Source organism: Cajanus cajan, chromosome 6 (assembly GCF_000230855.2).
Source record: "Cajanus cajan strain Asha chromosome 6, NIPB_CcT2T_4, whole genome shotgun sequence".
Taxonomy (NCBI): domain Eukaryota; kingdom Viridiplantae; phylum Streptophyta; class Magnoliopsida; order Fabales; family Fabaceae; genus Cajanus; species Cajanus cajan.
Genome location: NC_138522.1, coordinates 4,582,497 through 4,605,455, shown reverse-complemented (window position 1 = coordinate 4,605,455; position 22,959 = coordinate 4,582,497). Strand labels below are relative to the sequence as shown.

Genomic DNA, 22,959 nt, shown 5'->3' with positions numbered 1-22,959 from the left:
GGATTTATATTAGGTATAGAAGAAGAAATAAAACTGAAATTTGAAAGGAATATATCGTTTGGAGTACTTAAGTAATGCACGTTAATGAAAAATGATGGAGTTGAGTTATAGTTATAGTTGTTGTTTCGGCCGTGTTTCTTGCCCTTGGACTGGACTCTCATGCGTACGGTAGCCCAACACATGAGACTCCTGATTCTTGAGTCCACTCTAACAGGAGTACGTCGCCTAAAAAATGGGACTCCATTTTCCATCACTTTCTCATTTTACACCTTTCATGTGACATCTTGTATTCCATACAATAAAATCAAAATAATATATGATTTATTTTATTGACTTGAATTAATTAGTTAATTAGACTTTTTAAAATAAATTAAGAATGTACTAAAAATAGATAAAATCAATAGTATTAGTGGACTAAGTGGTTTTGGATCAATTTCGACATTTTGTGGATTCTAAAGCGATAAATATAGATTTTTTTTTATAATCATGTTATTAGTATAAAATTTACATTGATTTTACTGGTAACTAACCTTTATTAGAAAATTTAATTAGCTATCTCAATACCTTAATTGAGAAGATGGAGTTCAGTCAAACTAATGGACTTGTAGGAATAAGTCTTTATACCTAAATATTTTAAAAATATAAACATTCATCACATAAAATTACATGCATGATTTAATTAAAAATAATATGTTTTATTATATTAAACAAATAACATAATGTATTAACAAATTTTTAAAAAAATGTATTATATTTTTCATTCAAATTACTTCTATATTATCTTTTATTATAAGATGTTATATAAATAACTTTGAGGACCAAAAGTGGTGCATCTCCAAAGTAGAAGAATCAAAATAGGACAAAATTTTTAAAGGACTAAAGCTAAAATTGAAATTTTCTATAGAAAATAAAAACATATTTTTCTCTTTTGTGAATATAATACATAAAAAAAACTAATAATAAAAAGAATCTATAATCATATCACAATTTTATATTTAGAAATTAATATAAAAAAATAGGTATATAAGTAATAACTTTATGGCTAAAATATATTTTTAGTTTCTGTAAGTGAGAGAATTTGATTTTGGTCTATATATATATATATAGAACAATTTATGTGAGAACCCTAACTAATATGAGAACATAGAAATAATCAATAACAACCCTTTAATTAAAATAAATGATTTATAAAGTTATTATTTATCGTCACCATCATAGATTTTTCTATATTGTTGTTGTTCACTCCTTCACCTACACTTCCACTGCAATTCTACCACATTGCCACCACTACCATTACCCCTACTACCATTGTTAATGGCAATGGTGCAACAACGATGATGACAATAATTGTGATGACATCGGTGGGAGTGGGGGTGACAATGTTGGTAGTGAGGGAAGTATTGACAGTGGTAGCAGCAATGACAATGGTGTTGTGACAACAATGCAGTGGAGGTGGTTGTGACAATGATAATGATAGTAGTGATGTGACAACAATGTGATGGACTTAGAAGTGGTGGTGGTTGCAATAATAGAGACGAGAACAATAATGATAGAGAAAATTACGATGATGACAATACATAGTAATATCTTTTAATTTAACTCATTTATTTTAATCTAAGAATTGTTATTAATTATTCTCATGTGCTTATATTACCAAACATTCTTACTTGAGTCGTTCCATGCACATACACACACACACACACACATATATATATATATATATATATATGTGTGTGTGTGTGTGTGTGTGTGTGTGTATATATTGTTTTTATCCCTAAAATTTTGAAATTATATTTTTAATTCATATTATTATGTAATTATTTTTAATTACTTATGTATTTATTGTTAAGTGATCATCTTAGGTGGTACTATAATTGTCTTTCGTATCATGTCAACATGTCATATCTCTAAAAAAAAATTATAGATTCTTAAAATATATGTTATTTATCTTAAAATGAACATTAAAGACCAAAACAATGAATTTATATTTTAGAAAGATGAAAACTAGAGAAAATATTTTGTAGAGACCAGAATTAAAATTTATTCACTTTACATGGACCAAAAATAATATTTACTTAGAATGATGAGAAGAAAAAAATAATAACAACCAAATTAAAATATGTTTATTTTATAGAAATTAAAACATATTTAAGACTAATTAATTTTTAAAGTAATATAAAAATTACTTCACAACTATATATATATATATATATATATATATATATATATATATATATATATTAAATTTTTTCGCCTTTTAGTCATGGGTCTAGGGCGGTTGCATCTATGGACGATGTCTAGGGTCGATCCTGAGTGGTTTAGATCAAGTAAAAAAAAATTGGATTCTACAATTTCAACCCAAAAACTTAAACCTATCATAACAAAAAATTACAGGGTCAGAAGTAAATACACTTTAGAAAAGTTGACTTGTCTTTTGATGCTTAAGAGAATTTCAAAGGAGACAGAGTAAGAGAATAACAAGAAATAGATTTCATATATATGAATCACGTTCTTACAATGCAAAGATCATTTATCGAGGTAAAAGGGAAGTGAGAATTGTTTTTGCATGTGTACATGTAAGGATTGTAAGTAGAAAAGTTATCCTTAAACCTCTTAAGATTAAGTTGTATGCGATTGGAGGGTTATGAACACCCACAAAAGATTGATTGATGTATTGCATGAATTAAGTTTCTCCATTTTTTTTGTTATAAAGTTCTTATGTGTGCAATTTGGTACTTTGTGAAATTGGTATTTTGAGTATGTATTTTGTTTATTATATATATATATATATTAGAGCTGTCAAAACGGGTAACCTGGCCCGACCCGGCCCGGCCCACTACGGGTTGAGCCTTTGGTGGGCCAACCCAACCCAGCTCGTTTATTGGTGAGCTGGAAAAAATTGAGCCCGGCCCGGCCCACCACGGGTTGGTGGGCTAAACGGGTTGGCGCACCTAATTTGAAAAAATCACCTAATTTAAAAAAATGTAATCAAATTTAATGCCTAATCCTGCAAAAAATAGTATGCACATAAGCTTTTCTAGAGAAAAGTAAATAAATTCCTACACTAATTACATAATTTGAAGAAAAAATACATAAAATTGAGAACCTATGATGGTCTATGAAGTTTTATTTGGCCCAGCCCAATAGCAGAAGTTTTTTTTTTTTTTTTTTTTATGGGCTGGTGGGTCAGCCCGGCTCACCACGGGTTGAACCCGAGTGAGTCGGGTTGTTAGTGGGTCGGGTTTAAAATTGGCCCACATTGAAATTTGCAAATTTTTTTTAGCCCAACCCGGCTCGAACCCGTGGTGGGCCGGGTTGGCTCACCGGGCTAAGCCCATTTTGACAGCTCTAATATATATATATATATATATATATATATATATATATATATATATATATATATATATATATATATATATATATATATATATATATATATGAGGGATCATTTACTCCAAGAGTAAGTTTTAGTAAATTTATTTCACTCAAACTTGTGTTATACAGTAAATTTCAACGAATCGAACGTTAAGGTAACAATTCCTAATATATAAATCAAATTTGCAAATTTTTTAAAAAAATTTAAAATTATTTAATACTTTGTTTCATTAATTGAAATAGATAGATAATCATAAGAACATTTTATAAATTTTATGTTCCTTTAAGCATCAAGAGTACAAAAAAAACATTTATTTATTCGATCTATTGAGAAACATAACCAAAGCATATCATAAAAACATTAAACATATTAAATATGATATTTAAAACATTTGTTTTAAATAAATGAAGTGTTTAACTTGAGAACTTATCATGTATATTAAGATTCATATTCGTTTGATACTAAAACTAATTATATTGTCTTTCACATATAATTTTTAGATTTTTTTTTTTGAAAATGTCTTAATTTATTATCATTAAAACTTACCTTTTAAAGATTTTAAATTGTGATTATTTAATAATATTGTATATTTAATGGATGAAAACACACATTGAATAATAAATTATACCTATTGAATTAAAATACATTAAATAATAAAAATTATATTCATCAGATGAAAAGATAGAATAAATAATTAATTTGTTGTAGAGATCACGTATCTCCCACAATTTTTTTTTACGTAAATATAATTTCTTTTTAAAAAAATTACCAAAATAAACTGTCCCACACATTATTTACCAAAGTAAACTCATTCATTGTGCAAGGTCAGAATTTGGTCCCCAGGAAACTAAATTCTGACCTGCAACAAAGACTCTCCGGTATGGTGATGGCTTTCGGAATTGGTTCCTGAGGAGTCGAATTCTGAGCAGCCTTTTTTATTTTATGTTTTTAAAAAATTGAAATTTTTAAAAAATAAAAATTTAAAGTTTTAAACCAATGTGAAGGACTACCACCACATTTGAAAGCAGTACGACTTCCATGTTGTCGTATAAAGAGACTCACTAGCATGTATTAAATCTTCCACACAACATGATGCCACAAACAAACATAATTGATAGAAGACATTCATTTACAACAACTTCAGATGATTTCTTTACAAACTTATTTATAATAGATTTTACAACTCCATCTTTAACACAGTAATACATGCAATCTCTTTACCAACTGGATTTTGCTAATGAACTTAGTAGTTTCTCAGTTGCATTCCAACAATAAGTCCTTGAAGATGATCCAAATCATGCAGAACAACAACCACCACAGTGTAACCCAGGACGTAACAGACGTCCCCTTATTATGGAACTGGGCAACATTAAGGAGATTAAACCTTATGTAATTCACTTTGTCTTAATGTAATATTGTTATGAATTTTTATTTTTAATGCAACATGCCTTCATCAATGAATTATTTAACTTATTTTATTTAAATATTAATTAACTAAATTTATTTAAATAATAATTAACTTATTTTATTTAAATAATATTTATCTTATTTTATTTAATTAATAATTAACTTATTTTATTTAATTAATAATTAAATTGTCTTATTTAATTAATAATTAACTTATTTTATTTAAATAATAATTGACTTATTTTATTTAAATAATAATTATCTTTTTTATTTAATTAATAATTAACTTATTTTATTAAATTAATAATTAAATTATTCTATTTAATTAATATTTAAATTATTTTATTTAAATAGTAATTATCTTGTTTTATTTAATTAATTATTTTATTATTTTATTTCGTTAATAATGAACTTATTTTATTTAATTATTAATTAACTTATTTATTTAAATAATAGTTATCTTATTTTATTTAATTAATAATTAACTTATTATTATTTATTATTGTAATAATATATAAATTTAAAACTTTAAATTGATATTTTTAAAAACGTAAACCCGGGAATCAAATTTCGACAGTCATCACCACACAGGAGAGCCACTATAGCAGGTCATAATTCAATTTTTCAGGGACCGAATCCTAACCTTATACAATAAATGAGTCAACTTTGATAAATAATGTGTGGAAAAGTTTGTTTTAGTAATTCTTTTTTTAAAAAATTTTAGGCTTAGTTATACTTTTGGTCCTCCTAATTTAGTGTAGGAACAATTTTGGTCCTCATAATTTGAATTGCTTAATTTTGGTCCATAAATTCAAATAATGGGCAATTTTAGTCCCACAAGCAATTTATCATCCAAAATTTAACAGACATTAATGATATGGATTTTATGCTAAATAAACATTAATTATATATTATTTAATTTCTTCCGTGTCAAATTATTTACTATTCAAATTTTAAAAATTTTAAATTCATTTATTTTATATTTCTCTTTCTTATACGTGTTAATGTTGCAACTGGCATGGCCCTTTCTCCAAGCAGAACGGGTCGTTCGTAGTCTGTTAATTTTGAAACTGAAACGTCCAAGCAGAACGGCCCGTTTTGATCCATCGTCATGTGTGTATTTTTACATCCGGAACGGCCCGTTCTAAAAGGAGAACAGACCTTTCTACAAGTGCTGCAAGGAGAACGGGCCGTTCTGAAAGGAGAACGAGCTGGATCCAATTTTACACCATGCTCAAATCCAAAACGCAAAAAAAAATAAAAAATTAACAGCTCATTATTTGTCTCCCCGGAAACCGAATTCTGAACGTGAACAGTGAAAGGTGCTACTTGGGTAAATAAATTGGTACAGGTGCTTTTTTGGTAATTTTAAAAAAAAAACTATTTTAGTGAAAAATTCTCACTACGATTGATATCAATACTCTTTTCATGTTGTTTTCAATGTTATTTGAATTTAAAATTTGAATATTAAATAATTTGACACGTAAGAAATTAAATGATATATAATTAATGTTTATTTAGCATAAAATTCACATTATTAATGTCTGTTAAATTTTGGATGGTAAATTGTTTGTGGGACTAAAATTGTCCATTATTTAAATTTATGAACCAAAATTAAGCAATTCAAATTATGAGGACCAAAATTACTCCTACACTAGATTAGGAGGACCAAAAGTGCAATTAAGCCAAAATTATATTTACGTAAAAAAATTCCCTCCCACAAGAGATAACAATGTTGAAGTGGGATAAAATTGTTATGAGTAGTAAATAAATAATATAAATATAATTTTTTTACAGTATAAATATAAATAATTTCAGTTTCTCTGTTTCTGTACAAATATTTGAAAATAATAAAATAATTTGGTAATTAAAAATAAAAAGGAAATAAAACGTACCCAAATAATTTTACGTTAACATTCTTAATTCTACATTTCTACCCGATAACAAAGGCGCATCTGTTAAGTGAAGTAGCTAATTGTAGTGATGTACTACTTTTCCTTTTCAACCCAACTAATGTCATATTAAAGTAAGCCTCTAATTGCATCAATGTACTTAAACCCTTTTTAAGGAAATTAAACGTACCCAAAGAAAAATGTTGCTATATTTATACTCTAATACTTCACCGATACATGTGAGATTAAATTTAAGAATATAAGCTAGTGATATTAGCAAAACTAAATTCGGTGTTTAAGAAAGATTTTGACATCAAATTTTATTAAAAAAAAGTTATATAATTAGAGCGAGAGATCTTATTAAAGGTGAGTTCGTCATATTTTTTTTACTAGAATTACCGATCAATGAAGTTATCAATAAATGGTTTTCAAAAGCTATATTATCCTAATATTATTAAAATTATAAAGAAGCTTTTAATGCTTACTTTAAACAAATAGTAATATTTAATATGATATATTAATTATATCTTTAAGTAGTAAATGAATTCTTAGACATTTATTAACATCACCCTTTAATCATTAATATATAGTAAATATTTATGATTCAATTAATTATTTCATCTCTAGTCTACGTGCGTGTTTGGTTTCCATTTTTAAACGTAAATTCTTCATCTTTCCACGTTTAATTATTAATTTACGGAAAAACTATTTTTTTCTTCCGGTTAAAATATAAAAAGTCACGTTTTGACGCTGATACAAACACACTGTACATCTACCCTTAAGATTTCCATTCTACTAAAAGTATAATTATAAAAAGTAACCGAAGTAAAAAAGAAAGTGCATATTGATTAGTTTACCCAAAAAGTGACATGTAAGGACTTATAGTTATATCTCAGGAGGCTCATGTTCAGCAAATTAACAGTGTCCCTCCAAAAATGTCAACATGAATATGGCAATCCTTTTAAAAGATTATTTTATGAAAATGTTGAGTGATATTTTCTTTATTCGTAAATTTAAAAATGGTGGACTAATTCATAAAATATATTTCCAATCACTATGGGAATTGGGAAGCAATTTTATTTCACATGTCTAGATATTAAAAGTTTAGAACCACAAAAATAGTAGTAAAAGTTTTGAATGATGTCCTCTCCCTCTCTGTGTTGGTGCAATGAATGCAAAGACAATTTATTACATTGAACACGGTGGGTGGAAGTGGAAGTAACTTCATTTGTCAGAAAATTTGACAATTTTTTTTTCTTTTCTGAAATTACCCTTTTTTTCTTCTTCTAAATTTGAAAATATTATTATATTAATTTTTGAAATGGTCAAATAAATATTTATAATATAAATAAAGTTCATAAATTTAGAGATGAAAAAAAATAAAAAATGAATTGAATTGAAAGCATTAACTAGGCCGTCCATGGTTGTAGTAGGGCATTAAATCAATGCACCTAAATTCCTGAAAGAATTTAGATGAATTCAAAGATGGCAATAACTGGTCCCAACCATAAAGTCAAATAATGAGAATTAAAAAAGAGTAAAAAAACTTAATTTCCACGAAAAAGAAAGGCAAAAATTTCTTCCCCTTTTACTTTTATGGCAGCGCCTTGACCTTTTCGGTCCCAAAAAAACCGTGACGTCAGCAGGCCGTGTCGTTTTGGACTTTCTGCCTCTTCCTTCCACAGCCACCATTTAACTGACAAAACCAGCTCAGACTTTCAGACGCAGTGGCATTTCGGTTATTTCCCCCAACGCGCTCTGTCGTTTATTCAACCTGCATGCGTTGCGTTGCGTTGCACACAATCAAACCCTCCCTCCCCTGCACCCTATTCACCACTCTTACTTCATCACACAACACAACACAACACAAACACTCTTTAGCAAACCTTGCCTTATACTCTTCATCACCGTTTTCGATAAACCACCGTCTGCGATTTCCGTTTTTTTTTTTTTTTTTTTTTCCTTTTTCAATTCCATGCGTTTTAGGTGCTGTGCCGCCGCCGTACGCCGCCTCACGTGACGGATGGGTTGCGTGCTCGGGACGCCGGCGGGAGCCGGAGATCAGCGCCGTCGCCGGAGAGAGAAGCGTGAGGCCGCTGCCGAGGGAGGTAATAATGTCGTTAGGGTTCGAGAGAGGGAGAGGAACCACCACACCGGCGATTTTCCGGCGCCGGAGCGCCGGAAACCTAGACTCGATCCGTGCGCCGTCACGCAGCAGGGATGGCCGTCGTGGTTGATGGCCGTCGCCGGCGAAGCAATCGGCGATTGGACTCCTCGTCGCGCGAACACGTTCGAGAAACTCGCTAAGGTGCTTTGATGAAGCTTTGCCTAATGTTCGTTTTATTGAGAAATTAAAATTGAAAATGGATCTTATGTATTACTCTTATTTTGTGTGTTGTTGTTTGTTTAGATTGGGCAAGGGACGTATAGTAATGTGTATAAGGCGAGGGACCTTGTTACGGGGAAGATTGTGGCATTGAAGAAAGTGAGATTTGATAATTTGGAGCCGGAGAGTGTTAAGTTCATGGCGAGAGAGATACTTGTTTTGAGGAGGCTTGATCACCCCAATGTTGTGAAGCTTGAGGGTTTGGTTACTTCTAGAATGTCGTGCAGTCTTTATTTGGTGTTTGAGTATATGGAGCATGATCTTGCAGGGCTTGCTGCTGGCCAAGGTGTTAAGTTCACTGAACCTCAGGTACCACGATTTTAAGCTGCTACTGGTTGAATGTATTTTGCATGTGATTTTGTTGTGATAAGAATTGGGTGTGGGACAGATGTAATTGGACTTGCAACCTTGGGTGTTGTGGATTTGTAATTTGGGTGTGTTTCATGACATGATTTTTTTGCCTTATCTGGTTTAAACTAGAAGTTCTTTCTTCCTAGAGTTTGGGCTTTTAATTTTGCTGCTAGAACTTTCTAGGCGATGTTGGGTCCCTTGCACAATTCTAAGCATATTTTGTGTCTATTTCACGATTCTTTGATGTCCTGAGCATCTCGCGTGGTGTTTTTTAAATTGCCTTTGACCTTGTTGTTACTGTTTTGAAAATTCCTTTATCATGTCCGTCTATGAAGTAAGGTTATTACTTAATTAGGAATAGTTTTGCTCTCCTTTCGGATGGAAAGAAATCTTACTTTTTTGGAAATAAGTCTGCATATATGTTTCAACAAGTAGTAATATTTTGTGCATGTGGAGAAGGGTAGTGGATTATTTGGTTATTATTATGAAGACATTATAATTTTAATTTCTAGTCTACCCCTGGTTTAAATGGAAAACAGAGTTTGCAAGATTTAATGATGGGTGACTTTACAGTTTACAATCGCATACAGTTGCAATTTGAATGTTAAATCATGAAAGGCTTATTTCTTGATTCATGGAGATTTTCACATTTAGTACTTGGTGGGGTTGTATGAAGCAGTGGTGCTTTTTTAATTATTGACAGACTGACTAGGAGGAGGACAGAATCATTCATATTACAAAATACAAAATAAAAGGAAAACTCGTGCTGAAAGGCTGATTGTCTCTCAGTATATTCTCTGACAGGTTAAATGCTTTATGAAGCAATTACTCTCTGGTCTTGAGCATTGCCACAGTCGAGGCGTGTTGCACCGTGATATCAAGGGTTCCAATCTGCTTATTGACAATGAAGGAGTCCTTAAAATTGCAGATTTTGGACTGGCAACTTTTTATGATCCTAAGATAAAACAGGCAATGACGAGCAGAGTTGTGACCCTTTGGTATCGTCCCCCTGAGCTGCTTCTTGGGGCTACATTGTATGGTGTTGGTATTGACCTTTGGAGTGCTGGTTGCATCTTGGCAGAGCTGCTTGCTGGAAAACCAATAATGCCTGGCCGAACAGAGGTATTGCTCTTCATCTTGCTTACAAGTGCTGTTGTATAAACTTTTAGCTTTTAGGATACTACTCTTTGTGATGCTTCTAATCTATTTACAAATATTTCAAGTACCAGTCTTATGTAGTAGTTAACTTTTTTTCCTGGCCATTTTATTAGAATGTTCTCTTAGACAACAACCAAATTCGGTAAGATAGGGACTTGTGTTGGGCTTGTCATCAACTTTTAGTTTGTTTGTTGATGGCACTAACCTATCATCTTGATGGGACCAGATGTAGTTTATCAACTAAAACACAAAAACCATATTAAAACGGACAGATGAAAGAGAAACAACAGAAAATGAGAACCGTTTAGTTTATGATCTGAAAGTGCAGAGTAATTAGTTGATGTATCCTTTCTGTGTGAATCCTGTACCCCCTGTGTGGCATTTATGTTATAAGTACTGTACCCTTTATCTGCATTGATATCCCTTTATTCTTCCCTGTTGAAATGAGTATTTTCATGATGATACATGATTGACTTTTGGGTTTCTTGGGGTTAGGTTGAACAACTGCACAAAATATTTAAATTGTGTGGTTCTCCATCTGAGGAATATTGGAGGAAGTATAGGTTGCCAAATGCTACCATCTTTAAACCCCAGCAGCCATATAAACGTTGCATCTCAGAAACATTCAAGGATTTTGCTCCATCTTCACTACCCTTAATTGAAACTCTTCTTGCAGTAGATCCCGATGATCGAGGCACTGCCTCAGCAGCACTAAATAGTGAAGTGAGTGATTACTGTGTATTAACCTTGCATTTGAGATGTAAACTCATTTTATATCTGTTTGCTATCCACAGTTCTTTACCACAGAGCCCCATGCTTGTGAACCATCGAGTTTGCCAAAGTATCCTCCCAGCAAAGAATTGGATGTAAAACTGAGAGATGAAGAAGCAAGAAGGTCCTCTTGTTTTTTTCTTGTATTTGATAATAATTTCTGGATTGATTTTATAGAGTTTCTCATTGATTGTTTCCGTTTCATCATCAGGCAAAAGGCTCTAAATGGAAAAGCTAGTGCAGTTGATGGTACAAAAAAAGTCAGAACAAGAGAGCGTGGTCGGGCCATTCCGGCCCCTGAAGCCAATGCAGAGATCCAAACAAACTTAGATGTAAGTCAGACGCATAGTTCTTGTGTTTATTTTTAATTTCCTACTCCTCAAACCGAAATTCGTGCTTATGTCATACATTTTCATGAATAATTGAATATCTTAATCTTGGACTAAGATACACTCTCATGACTAAGATACACTTTAGCTGAGTTTCCTTTATTTTTTTTTAATCTACGTACTAAAGCTGACATAGATTTTTCATGAAACCTTGCCATTTGCACGATTGGAAATATTTATAAATTGTAATGCTGTCTGGAACATGAGAGTTGAGTCCTAGATTCTTTAGCAATATTTTTACTTTGGATTCTCTGATCATGTCTACCCTGACATTTAAAATATGTTTTTGATGATAATCTTTTTATTCTCTGAGGACATAGAACTTTGTGAAAAAATTGTTTGATCTGATGATATTCACGGCAAATTGAGCTTTACACTTCAACAATGTCTTATATGCTGTCTTGAGCAACATTACATGTGTTCATCACTGAATTTCAGAGGTGGAGAGTTGTGACCCATGCAAATGCAAAAAGCAAGAGTGAGAAATTTCCCCCTCCTCATCAAGATGGTGCTGTTGGATATCCACAGGATGCATCGAATAAAGGACCTGTTTCGTTTGGCGCCCCTGACACTTCCTTTTCTTCAGGGATATTTAATCCAAAACCTTCCGCACCTGGTAGAAGTCATGCTGCTGCTGCAGGAGTTTACAGAGGGAGGAAAACTAAAAAAGAAGAGCCTCAGATGGCGTCATCGTGGAAATTCATGCGTCCATTCAAGCCATCAACAGTTGGACTTTCTATGGATTTATTATTTAGGAGCAAATAATCAGTTTCTTTTGATTTTGGCATCCTAGAATGAATGAGGATAGCAATGATTTAGGCCATGATACATCTTCTTGCATTTCGCAATGGTTTTCAATTTTTCTCTTGCACTCCTATTTTTTGTATTTCATTTGGCATAAAGTTGTTGCTGTATAATCTACAACGGGGATCCTTACATTTGTATATTTAGAGGATTAAATACTCCTGCTGTACAGTTTCTGGGAGGATTTGTTCTTCAGTCAATTTAGCTAGTAAATGATTTTTATAAAAAGTAGTGTCACGTCTAATGTTTTACTACCTCTTTCATTAAATATAAAACCTTTTTAATTAATTTACAAATTAATTAAGTTGGTTAATTTAGTTAATATCTCATGAGTTATTTTGACATCTCGTGTGATATGATATCTATTTTTTTTTCTCATCATGATAATTGTTATAAGTTTGATTAATTTTTATATTATGTATGTTGAGAAAATTATGCTTAAATTTTCATATATATTTAAAATATCTTCATGAAATCAAATAATTTATTTTAAAAATGATCTATATCCAATTAATTACAATACCATCATTAAATTTATTAAAAAAATTGTAATATATTTGGGAAGCAAATAATTAATCTCTCTATATATATATATAGAGAGAGAGAGAGGGGGGGAGGGAGGGAGGGAAGAGCAAGAGCCAAATAAGAACGAGAATTATTGATGATAATCATTAGAATAAAATAGACAACTTAGATTAAAAGACAACAAACAAACAAAAATTGTCATGTATGTCATTATTATATAATTATTATCACAACAATCATCATCAACTTCATTGTAATCACTGTTATTACCACTACTACCACCTTGCCACCATCGCTATTGTTGTATAAGAAATTTGATATACAAAATCTTAAGTATAATGTCACATAATTAAGTAATTTGATCAATTAAATTTGAATTATGCAAAAAGTTAAAATATAATATTTGGTATAAATTTTTATATTTACACGACCTTGTATTAATGGATCATAATTTTGTATATAAATATAGATAAATATTAAATTTTTTTATAATTTATATCATGTTTATAATTATTAAGGCGTTGTTTCATGTTGTTATCATTATTGTCTTAATCATTCTTATTGTCACTACTATCACTGTTGACACTACAACCATGACCACTATTGCATTGTCGTCATGCCATTTCACTATCACCTCTATTGCCACTTCCACCACTAATGTCTCTACTAACACGTATTATTGCCACTATAGCTGACTGTAGTGGCGACAACGATAGTGGTAACAATTATGGTAATGATTACGATGGTAGTGGTGTGATGGCAACAATGTAACAACGACAGAGACAACAATTGTGGTGGCTTGGTGAAGGTGAAGGTGGCAATGACAATTGCAATAACAATAATGACGATAACAATGATATAAAGAACTATAATAACAACAATTCGTAATAACTTTATTTGCAATATTTTAATTTAAATTATTTATTTTAATTTAAAGACTGTTTCACATACAGACCTAAATTTATAATATTTATTTTTTATTAATTATAAAATTGTAGAATAATTAAGTTTATTTTAGTAAAAAAATTAATACAATAGATAATAGCGAGTGAAGCGTGATAGCAAACTGAAAGTTAATTAGTTCCTCTTAGAAAACGAAAGAGAGAACCAAATTCTAAATGGAATTCCACCATTCGGAGTGTGTTTGAGAAAATCATAAAAATATGATTATTTTAATAATTGATTATATATATAATCAATTATAATCTAAATAAATTTTTGTTTGGGTAAATTGTTTGAAAAGCAATTTGAGAAGTTTAATTTCGATTGGATACAACAAAAATCATCTTTCATGTAGTAAATCAATTATAGGAGAAAACAAATTGTTGAAAAATAATCATAAGTTTCAAATTTTTAGATTGAAGAAAATAATTTATTTTCAGAAAAAAAAAAGTTTACTAATTTAATTAAGTTGTTATAAACAACCAACTTATTTTTTGCAAAAAGTTTTTTCTTTAAAAAACAACTAAAATCATGAAAAGAAGCTTTTCGGTGGAAAATATTATATATAATCTCATATTGTTTTTTTTAGAATTTTTTTTTTTGTAAAATAAACTGTAAGTTGGAACAACAACTTACATTTGCAAATGGTTTTTTCATTGAAAAATAAACTGCTTTTTTTTTACTGAAAATAAATTGCTTTTAAGAAGATGAAAATTTGAAGTTTATGATTATTTTTAATAATTTTTTTTTTATTTTAAGCTGATTTATTATATAAAAATTGATTTTTTTTAATCCAAACGAAATTATAGATTTTAAAATCACTTATCAACAAACTCACTCAAGCATAATTTTATTTTAATTAATCAATTATAACGATAATCGATTATTCATATAATTAACTATTCAAATGATTTAATTTTTATATTATTCCCGAGCACACTCTTAATGGTGTGCAATTAATCATAATGAACATGTTATGATAAGCAAATGGATAAATTTAGTTTCCAAGCTAAATACATAGTACATACCACAACAAGTATAGATGATAATAAGAAACAATATTGTGTGAATATATATATTTTTCTGGTAGGATATCGTGAGTTGGTAAGAAGGTATTGGTCCTAAAAATGTAAAGATGCTCTTGATTGTTGACCTGGTTTGACACATGTCATAGGCAGAGATCCATGCAAAGAAAGAAAAAGAGAACCGCAACTTGAATTGAACAAATAAACTCAACTTGTGGTTCCGTTTTGAAAGTTGTGGTTTTTAAAGTACAAAAACAAACACCTAGAAAATTCTGGCTAAACCATGCCCCATAAATTGTTTGCTTATACCAACATTTGTCATGAACCCATATCGTATCGTCATCCACCAACGCCTAACCCCCAAGCCATGTTTTACATGAGATATAGTAATGTCCTTCAACTTCAACAACACAAACTCTTCAAGGAGGACAAATAAGAAGAAGAAGAAGAAGAAAATTCTTAAACATATGATAAAAGTCTTTCATGTTGTAGGGGTTTTAAAAGTTTGTTCCTTTGATTGATGATGTTGGTGCTTATGGGTTGAATTTTATGCCTTCACATGAATTGTTGATCATCATTTGAATCACACGTTGAGGTAGGTATTTTCATCATAGGAATATAAGAGGATGCTACATTTGGACATTCCATGCTTTGCTTGCATGATTTTAAGGGATAAATACAATGATGTGCTTCACATTATTTTTCAATCTAGATTATGTAAATAATACTTACGAACCAGTGGTTTTCTCCCTTACTATTGGATTGTTTGTTTGAGTTTATAAGCAAATTGGACATCCTTGGGACTTTGTTGAATTAATATTCTTTATTGGTGTCTCTAAAGATTAATTTATGGTTCAATTTCAAATAAGATCATTAACTGCTCATGTTAATGGTTTTGGAGGAAATGGATATTCATCAATTGTATGTAATGTCACTAGTGATGCAACTAAAGCTTATGAGTCGCAAGTCGGAAAAGAATTAATATCACCTTTGAATGGGATGGTGCTTGCGAATCATTTTAAAGGTGATCCACTAGAAATTGGTGGTGGTATTTATCAAAGCTGTTCAAAAGATGGGGATGATAATTCTAATGCTTCTCATGAGTATAAAAAAGTTCATACTGTAAACAACAATCCTATTCACTCTATGATCTGGTCTACATCTTGTTATCAAGAATTTTTAAATTCATTTAGTAATGACTCTACTATAAACCATAACGTACCTAGTCATCGTCATTCACATTGTGAACATAAAGAAATAACTAAAACAAGGTCACAACCAACTACATTGTCCATACCACCACTAAAGGTGTCATCATCACCCTCACCTTTGTCTCCTCTAGGTAAAATATCTTCTAAAAATGAAAATTTGGGAGAATGTATAAATATTGATAATATCTTGGATGATGGAAATTTGTCTTTTAATAATGTGGGACAATCACTTGATAGAACTTTTAAAGGCATTTTATCTACACAAGAGATAACAAGTAAAACACAACTCAATTCCAACAATATGCAACAAAAATCTGGCTTATTTACAGCCGATAATATGATTGATATGAAAGAGCATTTGACTCATCGCGCAAGCTTTCATCATCATGATGCCAAGTTATATGGAACTATGAGTAGAGTACCAATTAGAAGGTCCCTAGTTGGTTCATACGAGGAATCTTTGCTATCCGGTCGCCTACTATCTGGGAAAGTTAGTCAGGTTGGCATTCTCATATATTGGCCTCTACTTTATGCGCATTAATTTCCTAATGATGTTGGCATAATTTGAGTAACCTTTTGTTTATTTTACTTTGGTAATTGTTGTGGCTTCTATTTGCAGAAAATTGAAGGATTTCTTGCCATGTTGAATGTAACTGGTGGAAATTTCTCACCTCAATCACAAAAAATACCATTTGTAGTAACTAGTGTGGATGGATACAAGTACTTACTTTATTATTCATCAATTAGTCTTTCAGGAAGTCTATTATCAAGCAAGTCTAGAGTTGCTAAATTACAGAGAACCCTTAATGTGGAAGAATCGCGATTTAAAAAGACCACCCGTATACGTATACCTATGAAAGGGAACATTCAACTGGTAATTCACTATAAGAAAATTGTTGAAGATTTGATGCATAACTTAATTTTTTGAATATTCTATTGTCCATTCAACCTTTTTTATATTGTTAAAAAAACATGACAAGATAGGTTTGCACAACCTCCATATTAGATTTTTTTTTGGAGGTAAAAAGGATTCTGACATGGATTTTTAAGGAAGTGACTAATTGATACATGATGCCAAGAAGAAAAGGAGTTATCAAAACATCTATTTCAATGTTAGTAGAATTAGTTCTCGGTCTTTTACTAGTGCACCACATTCATCCTTGGAGAAATCTTAAATTATATTCACATATGATAATTGATAAATTTGAAAAATTTGTTCCAAACTATATGCCTAAGAAAAAATAAGCATGTAATTCTAAAAATGTGTTTGCTATCATCAATAGTTTCATAATGAAACCGACTTTACTAATGCTAGCTTAGTATATGATTTTGGATGCATGATAAATTGTTAAGTGTTCATTCCCCGTTTAGCCATCTCATTTTGTATTCATTGCAGAAATACTAATAACAAAACTAACTTCTTACCATCAACAATTTGGGTTAATATTAATATTATTGCTAAAGGAATAGGGTGATAAAAGTTATGTATGTAGATTAGTAGTTGTTGACTTTCTTTAACATGAGTTTCATATTTGTGGTGTTGTTTTGAAATAATTAGATGCCTAGTTTCTTGATTATTTATTTGTGTGTGTGACAATTTGACTGACCTAAATATAGGTTCTCAACAATCCAGAGAGGACACCTATTCATACCTTTATTTGCAATTACGATTTGAGTGACATGCCTGCTGGTACCAAGGTATAGGAATATTGTAGAAATATATCGCATTCAAAGTTTCATCACCTCCCCTGACCATGTAACCATTGATTCATATCACATACAATTATCTTGCTTTATTACTTCAATATTGGTTAGAATTTTTTTTTATTATAAATAGAACTGCTAAATGATATAAAGATGAATTAATCTAGTAAGTGAACATGATTGGTGTTTTAATTTTGTATCTCAAATCCATTAAGCTAACCTTTATTGTGATTGATCAATGTTATCTTTTTATTAGTTAATATCTTTTTCTATGCAAAGTCATACTTTAAAGTTTATGCAAAAAAAAACAATGTTCCAGTATTGAAAAATATTCATTTACTGTCACCCAATAACTTTTGGCAGAGTTAGTTCATGACATAGTATTATAGTCTCTATAATCAAGTGGTTTAGAGAAGAGAGAATAAAATGATGAGATTCTAAAAAGTTTTATAATTACGGTTTATACCATCACTAGTGAAAAAAATAGTTTTAAAATTGATCATTTTTTACTTTTAAAATTAGTTCTTTGATCAATTTTAAAAAGTTACACTTTTAACATCGATCATTAACCGATGTTAAAGTTATACTTTTAATATCGGTCATGCATAAACCAATTTTAAAAGTTAGACTTTTAACATCGGTCATGCATAAACCGATTTTAAAAGTTAGACTTCTAAATTGGAACAGGTCGTTCCAGGTTCCTCAAAAGGCCTAAAACTGTAGGCTGGAACGGCCCGTACTGAAAGCAGAACGGTCTGTACTACTATCAGAATTACCCATATTGTAACCAGAAAAGGTCGTTCTGCTTTCAGTACGGGTCATGCTACCAGTAGTACAGGCCGTTCTGCTCGCAGAACGGTCAGTTTTGCTTGCAGTACAGACCGTTCTGCTTGCAGTACGGGCCGTTCTAATTGCAGAACGGGTCGTTTCAGATTCAAAATTTACCAGAAAATAGCAAACTAGAGACATGAAAAGAAAATGAGAATGTTACCTGGATACAGTAGTCTTGCAAAGAAAATGAGAAGCTGAAGACTTTAGATGAGAGCGCGAGAGAGTAATTAAAGAAAGGAATGGAGGGAAAGATGAAAGAGAATGGAGGGAAAGATCAAAAACAATGGAGGAGAAGAGAGAAATTCATTACTTAAGTTCTGACATTTTTAAAATCGACTATTTAAAAACCGATTTTGTATGTAGTATACAAAATCGATTCTTGAAAAACCGATTTTGTACTAGTGCATCGTGTTTTCATTTTGTTTTTGTTGAAAAATATTAAAAATGACTTTTTTTTGTTTTCAATTTTGTCCATCATTTTGAAAATGATACATATAAAATATTTTTTAAGACCTAAACAAACATGTTTTCACGAGTATTTTCCATTTTTATTGAAAATGAAAACAAAAAATCATCATACCAAACATACCCTTAAAATTACATTATATATTTAACTTTGAATATAAATGTAAGAAACACAATTTGCAATGTTGTCTTCATATATTAGTTCTTAAAAAAAAAAAAAAAAAAAAAGAACTTGTATATGTTTAGTAATAGTGAACCTAATTATAATGAGGAAAAAACGTTAGCGATAAGATACAATCCAATTTTTGTTAATGTGCCCGCATTATGTTGAATGTAGACAAATCAAGTTCTCGTGAAAACATGATTTAGTAAATTAAATCCTACCTAGGCTGTTCATGTCTTACATTGTCAATCGGCAAAACCTTTTAGGCTTATCAGTGAAGCTTGCTTTTGTTAAATTAATTTGAAGTTTTATGTTTTGATTTAAATGAGTAATGTGTTTCTTATTTCTTCCCCTTTTTACACTATTATTATATAAAGTAATTTGTCAGTTCCATGTTTAATGAGTTTTGTTTATATTCCTATGAAGTAGACATTCTTGCGACAAAAGGTCACTTTAACTACGTCTAAAACAATGTCTATGATGGGAAAGGAAAGCCAAACAAACTTTGGCAACAGAGCTGATATCAAGTCTTCATTAATCTCACTCTCTAGTCAGATAAATAAAGATTTTCTCAACTCAAAATGTGAAAAACTTGATAGTTTTACACGTTCAAAGGCAGGTAAGGAAGAAAACACAAGTTCAATCAAATGCCTCGTTAATGAAGAAATTTTTTTACTTTGTTCTTCCAAGGTCATTAACAATTTTGTTATCACAGGCTTTTTGCTTTATGTTCTCCACCTTCGTTTTTTATGCCCTTTGCCTAAAAAACGTTCAAGGTCCGTTCATAAGTGTGAATCTAGTTCTATCTCTGCAAAAGTGAGAAACATTACGGACATTGAACATGAAAGAAGCTTCTACTTGTATGATGATATGAGGGTAGTGTTTCCTCAACGTCATTCAGATTCCGATGAAGGCAAGGTAAGTATATATATATATATATATATATATATATATATATATATATATATATATATATATATATATATATGCAATCATGAACTAATAACTTGAGAAATATGTGGCTTATGGTGTATTTCAAGTTCTTAGAAATCACTATAATATAATCTAAAGCATGTTAATTAAATTGGTTAGGTTTCACCAAATGAAGGTGATTATTTTGTGTGGGTTTACTCAACCATAATATCTAGCTAGTCAATTCTATTAAAAATAAAAATAAAAAATAAAAAGAACTTGAAAATGACATCATTTTTCCTATAATGAAAGGGGGAAAATCAAAGCTTAAAAACAAGTAAAATAATTAAATGGAAAAAGAAAAAAAAATGCAAGCTTCACATTTTATTGATGAAGAAAGAAAGGTCAAATTCTACACAAATTTGACCTTTTTCAAGATAATTGTATTGAGCATATTTATTGAAACTTGTAACTAGACCTCTAATCTTATATTATAAACATTATTTACTTAATTGGTTTGATTTTCTGTTATAATACTTTAAAACTATAAATTTGTGTGTGATTCTATTGGTGGAATTAGTGGCTTAATACTTTGACCAAGTCTTAGATGGTGTTTTAATTTATAAGATTAGTCATGAGAATGTGTCAACTTTAGTGATTAGTTAAATACTTAATTACATTCCATCTTGTAAGTTGTTTATTTATTTTTTATGTGTATTTATACATCAAGAGTACACAAAGTCTTTGATAATGTGGTATCTTCACAAATGATTGTTCAATTAATAGTCTTGAGTTGATGTTGATCTTCTTGAAGAACATTGCACTTTTTGTTTATATATATATATATATATATATATATATTGTTACGATTTCAACTAGAAGCATTATTTATGGAATGTGTGACTCTTAATAATTCTCGTTATCTTTTATCTCCTCTAATATGATTATTTCATGACACAGTTACATGTGGAATATCATTTCCCTTCAAATCCAAAATATTTTGACATCAGCTATTGAAATGTTGTTGTCTCTCTCGATGGTTTATGTATGTATAATTGTAAATGTTGTACTTATACAATTCATTTATTTCAATTCCAGGACCATTTGCCTCCATGTAACAAATTATTTGTAAATTGGATATATTATCTATATTTGATTCATAGTACTTCTCTTGACACTGGTGTTTATGCTTTCGAACTAGCTTTCATTAGTTGACACAAAAGATACTTGAGGTGTTGTGGCCAAAACATAAATACTATTATGCTTATATGTGAAGATAGTAACTATTAAGAGAAATTCATATTTAAACAACTATTTTGAGAGGGTAAAGCTGGTTAACTTCTTCTTCCCCATTTTTTTTCATATACTTTAATTGTTCTTAACTCATCTCTATACGAGAAAGAACATATATATAAGGGTGTATTAGATAGATATTTTAAAAAAAAAAATTTGGTAAAAAAAATTCTTGTAGCATTCAATTAAAACTTTTAAATTATAGAAAGAGGCTTTATTCAATAAAGAATATCATTTTTTTAAAGAGTATAAAAGTTTGGTGGTATTCTATTAAGACTTTTTACAACTTGAAAAATTTAATTTGATATTAAAGAACATATAAATTTTGATGAATTATTTTATAAGATATATTTTTATGGATTTTGTGTAACATTTTACTAAAATATATAAATACCATATTTTTCTAACAATCTCACTCAAATATTTGAGATTTTCCAACTCGATATAACAAGATTCAATAAGATAACATAATAATTCACTATATGAATGAGCAATTATATTGTGTCAAAAGAATCAAGGACTTTTGAATGATTCCCAAGTCATTAGTAGACTCCTTACCTTATGCTAGCTATTTCCAAATTCTATCGACTTGGGCCTTTCGAGCTAGGTTGGTTGCCTTTCTAACAACTTGGATATACTAGACCATAATGATTGCTTATAACCCAGTTTAGGCATATGTGACTATAGGTTTAGTTAGGGTAGGATTGGAACAGTTGCCCTCTAAGCGAGTAGCTTATGCAATCATAGGGTGTCAACTTATTCATACTTCCTTGCCTTATGATGTTTACTTATCATTTGACTTGTGTTATGTTTGATAACTAGTTCCTAATTAAGAATTTTTCTTAACCTAGTGGTTAGCAACTCTTTCCATATGTTTGGTTTGAATGATTTTGGAGAGAAAGAAACGAAAAAGAGAATGAAGTTTTTTTTAGAGGAAAAAAGAGAATGAAGTTTTAAATTATTTGAAAAAGAAGCAAAGTGAGAGGAGAAAGAAAAGATAAGTGGAACCCACATAAAAAAATAAATAATAAAAAATAAACTCTATTAGTGACGAGATTTGGTAGAGGAAAGGGAAAAAGTTGTAAAACCTAATTCTTTTTGTTTTGGGTATATAAATGTTAAGGCTAAATATGTCAATGTAACATACTTTTTTTTTCTTTCTCTTTTACTTCTTTTAGTCTAAATAACTTAAAAAATTATTTGTTTACTTTCATTCTCTCTTCTCTTCTACTTAATTTTAGTTCACTTTCTTTCTAAAATCATTCATCATCCAAATAAAGAATTAATGATTTGAAAGAAGAATCAATTAAGCTTTCATTCAACAGAATGTATCAAATTCATGCTTGAACCTCTC

General features: G+C 30.1%; 2 protein-coding genes across 2 annotated transcripts; both read left to right on the top strand.

Moving 5' to 3' along the window:
- Nucleotides 1-8,376: 8,376 nt before the first annotated feature.
- On the top strand, nt 8,377-12,762 carry LOC109813171 (Protein kinase superfamily protein). Its single transcript, XM_020377308.3, has 7 exons — nt 8,377-8,983; nt 9,086-9,370; nt 10,217-10,534; nt 11,066-11,293; nt 11,365-11,465; nt 11,553-11,673; nt 12,169-12,762. Exons 1-7 carry the CDS (start codon nt 8,699-8,701, stop codon nt 12,493-12,495), a joined length of 1,665 nt encoding a protein of 554 aa, XP_020232897.1. The 5' UTR covers nt 8,377-8,698; the 3' UTR covers nt 12,496-12,762.
- Nucleotides 12,763-14,344: 1,582 nt separating this feature from the next.
- LOC114916839 (uncharacterized) lies at nt 14,345-21,487 on the top strand. Its single transcript, XM_029274347.2, has 6 exons — nt 14,345-16,736; nt 16,857-17,111; nt 17,855-17,935; nt 19,830-20,019; nt 20,116-20,318; nt 21,273-21,487. The coding sequence occupies exons 1-6, from the start codon at nt 15,876-15,878 to the stop codon at nt 21,327-21,329; spliced, it is 1,647 nt and encodes a 548-aa protein (XP_029130180.1). The 5' UTR covers nt 14,345-15,875; the 3' UTR covers nt 21,330-21,487.
- Nucleotides 21,488-22,959: the final 1,472 nt, after the last annotated feature.